Here is a 3,135-nt window from a genome sequence, read left to right as displayed (position 1 = left end):
ACCGGGGATGTGCCCGCAACCCAGGTACATGCCCTTGACTGGAATCGAACCCGGGACCTCTCAGTCCGCAGGCCCGACGGCTCTATCCACTGAGCCAAACCGGTTTCGGCACACAATGGGTTCTTAAACTGGACCGGAGGGCTGGAACAAAAGCATGGATGGAGTGTTTGTGTGAACTAATATAAATTCAAAGTAAACATCATTACATAAAAGGGTACGGTCTTTTTTTTTTTTTTTTTTTAGTTTTATTCATTTCAAACGGGCCGGATCCGGCCCGCGGGCCGTAGTTTGCCCACGGCTGGCTTAGACCCAGGCCCCCCGGCCAGGATGACGTCCATTTAGAATTGTGCCTCCCTCCGTGTGTTATGTTAGGATCCAGCCATTTCTCTCACTCACCTGGGGGAGAGCCATGAGTGACTCTTGGGGCACCAGGCCCACTCTGCAATGACCGAGCTGGGCACAGGCAGGAAGGGAAATGCTGCTTGCCGACTACAGCCCCAGGACCCTTCTCCCTGGGCGGCTGCTCTCCCCAACCTGGAGGTAACTGGCTGAGGCCACACCATGCGGTTCCCCCAACACCAGACCCCTCTCTCGGCCCCAACCAGCCACTGTTTCAGTGCTTCTGGTCAACCTTATCAAGAAGGGCCATGAGGGAGCCCACCAGCCCCTGCACACCCCCACCCAAGCCCACTCCCTGTAACAACCTCACTATCAGATCCGGAGCTCTGGCCTTGCCCTCCGTGGGAATGCGCTGCCAGCCTACTCTGCACCCCTCCTTCCCCCCCAATAGTCCAGGGAACATCTTTCTTGACTCTGGCCCTGTGGCCTCTCCTTTCCTCCTGGCACTCACCTCCCTCTGAGGCCCTTCAAGGGGTCCTTGTGTACCCACCAGCCAAGAACAAGGAACAAGCTGTGTCTTCAGAAATCTCTGGCAACTTGGCCCCGACAGGCCCTCTGATGGGAATGGGAACAGGAAGTTTCACGGCAGAAAAAACCCAATCCCCTTTTATTGAGAAAACAGTCAATTCCTCACTCTTTTCCCAGGTGACTTTACCCCGAGATACGAGGTGACATCCTTCTGCACCCACCCCAAGGACCCCTGACCCTGGGCGGGGCGGCCCCCAAGGGACACTCCCTGCCTTCACAGGAGCAGATGCTGGTCTGTCCGGCCCTGGAGCAGCAGGGTTCTGGAGGGGGCTGTGCCAGGCACCGGGGTGCCCTGGGGGTGGGTCAGGGTGGCCCAGGGAGGAGTCGTCTTGCTGGAATGAGGGAAGGGAGGAACACCGCCATCTCCTGAGGCCTGGCGCCTTCTTCCTCCAAATTCTTCATAAATAGAACTTCACAGTAATAGAGGTATGTCCACTTCCAGGGTCAAACCGGCTGGTTTCCGGCCAGGGCGTCAGACCTCAGTGGGGCCGCAGGAGGGCACGTGGCTGGGGCTGGTTGGGCAGCACCGTGACTTGGGGGGCAGAGCCCTGCGTCAGGGGTGGGGGCTGCTGCCATCCGGAGGTTCTGAGGATCGCTGAGGTAGTCAGAGGGGCAGGTTCTTCCAGGCAGGGGCCGGTCGGGGCATCACAGGACGCAGCCAGGTCTGAAGCCACCTGGGAGCAGAGGGGGCTGAGCAGCCAACTCCAGGCAGGTCTGGGGGGGAGGGAGGGTGTGCCTAGGGGGTTCTGAGGCTCTGTCTCCAGGAGACCAAGGAGCTCGGAGTGGGTGTGGGGGGACTGTGAGCCTGCACAGGGTTGAGCTTCTCCTGAAAAGGTTGCTTGGGCCCGCAGGGAGATTGAGGCATTTCACAGGAGAAGAACCTTCTGTGAATCAAGAGGGCAGCCACGGAGCCATCCAGGGCCTGGCCTCGCCCAGGTACCTGAGCATGGGGTTCCTTCAGAGGCCACCAGGGCCTCCCACCGGGTCAGAGGGAGTGAGGCAATGAACCCAGTTAGGAGGGCTGCCAGCAGCCTCGCTCCCCAGAGGACCTTCTCCAGGCTGGGCCGTTCCAAGCGTTCCTGCGCCTCAGCTCCGCTTCCTGGAGAGTGTCCACACAGGGAGGCCCCCGGCTACCTGTGCCCCCCACACCCAGGAGCACACAAGGCCCAGATCCAGACCCTCCACTGCCCTGCAGGGGACCAAGGCTCCATCCGCCCTGGCATTGCAGCCCCAGCTGATGCTGGTGGTCGGGCCGGGGTCAGAGCACCTGGAGCTTGCGGGAGCAGGTGAGGTTGCCGTGCACCAGCCCCCACATGGCCAGCAGCTCCGAGGGCAGCAGCTTGTGCACAACCAGCATGGAGCGGAAAAAGCACGGCTCCTTGTTCATGCGGCTGTTGCGGTTCCGCGAGATGCCGAACGTCTTGAAGCCCGCATGGGCCACGGGCTGCACACCCAGCACCTCCAGGCACATGCCCAGGAAGACGTCATCGATGGGGTAAAGGTCCACAGTGTCACAGGCATGGTGCAGGCGCCGGGCCAGGCCTCCGGCCATCAGGAAGCCGCCTCCACCGGCGTAGGGAGGGTAGCTGGCCTTGCTGTACAGGGCCCCAGGGATGTAGTACTTGTTGTCTTTCTTGCGGATGGGCCGAGCGTGCAGCAGGACGTCACCCACAAACAGGTCTTCCTCTGGCCGCCGGTCAGCCAGAAATTCCAGCAGGTTGGTGGGGTTGACGAAGACGTCATCGTCGCCCTTAAAGATGAAGCGGACATTGGGGCAGAAGATGTCAAGCCACTTGAGAAAGTGGATCTCCTTGAGGGTCAGGTTGAAGAAGCTGTCAAGAAAGTCCCACTGGAGGATGTCGCCATAGAGGCGGTCCTCATAGGCTAGCAGCTGCTGGTAGTGGGCACGCTCCTCCTGCTTGGAGGCTGTGCCCAGCAGGAAGAGGGTGCGCCTGGCACCTCGGCCCCCGCCCACCGACTCCTGCTCCAGGCCCCAGGTCTGGCGGATGCCTCCCGGCGGTCATGTTGCGTGATGACCGACTTGACGACCACCAGCAGGTAGACGTCACCGTTGCACTTTTCCGGGTGGTTCAGCAGCATGGGGAAGTATCGGCAATGGCGATAGAGCAGAAACTGCTGGAAGTGTGGCTCCAGGCCCTGGAACCAGGACTGGTGGGTCAAGTTGATATTGGCTGAGCAGTTAGTGGT

General features: G+C 60.6%; 1 protein-coding gene across 1 annotated transcript; it reads right to left on the bottom strand.

The window, feature by feature from the left end:
- Nucleotides 1-991: 991 nt before the first annotated feature.
- Nucleotides 992-3,132, bottom strand: B3GNT7 (UDP-GlcNAc:betaGal beta-1,3-N-acetylglucosaminyltransferase 7; the record flags this gene model as incomplete). Its single annotated transcript, XM_006110144.2, is given in 2 exon segments — nucleotides 992-2,937; nucleotides 2,940-3,132. Coding segments are annotated over 2 exon segments (945 nt in total), but the record flags the coding sequence as incomplete, so codon positions are not given.
- Nucleotides 3,133-3,135: the final 3 nt, after the last annotated feature.

Source organism: Myotis lucifugus, unplaced genomic scaffold (assembly GCF_000147115.1).
Source record: "Myotis lucifugus unplaced genomic scaffold, Myoluc2.0 scaffold_3, whole genome shotgun sequence".
In the NCBI taxonomy this organism is placed as follows: Eukaryota; Metazoa; Chordata; class Mammalia; order Chiroptera; family Vespertilionidae; genus Myotis; species Myotis lucifugus.
Note: the sequence above shows the minus strand (reverse complement) of the source record. Positions and strands in the feature narration are given on the sequence as shown.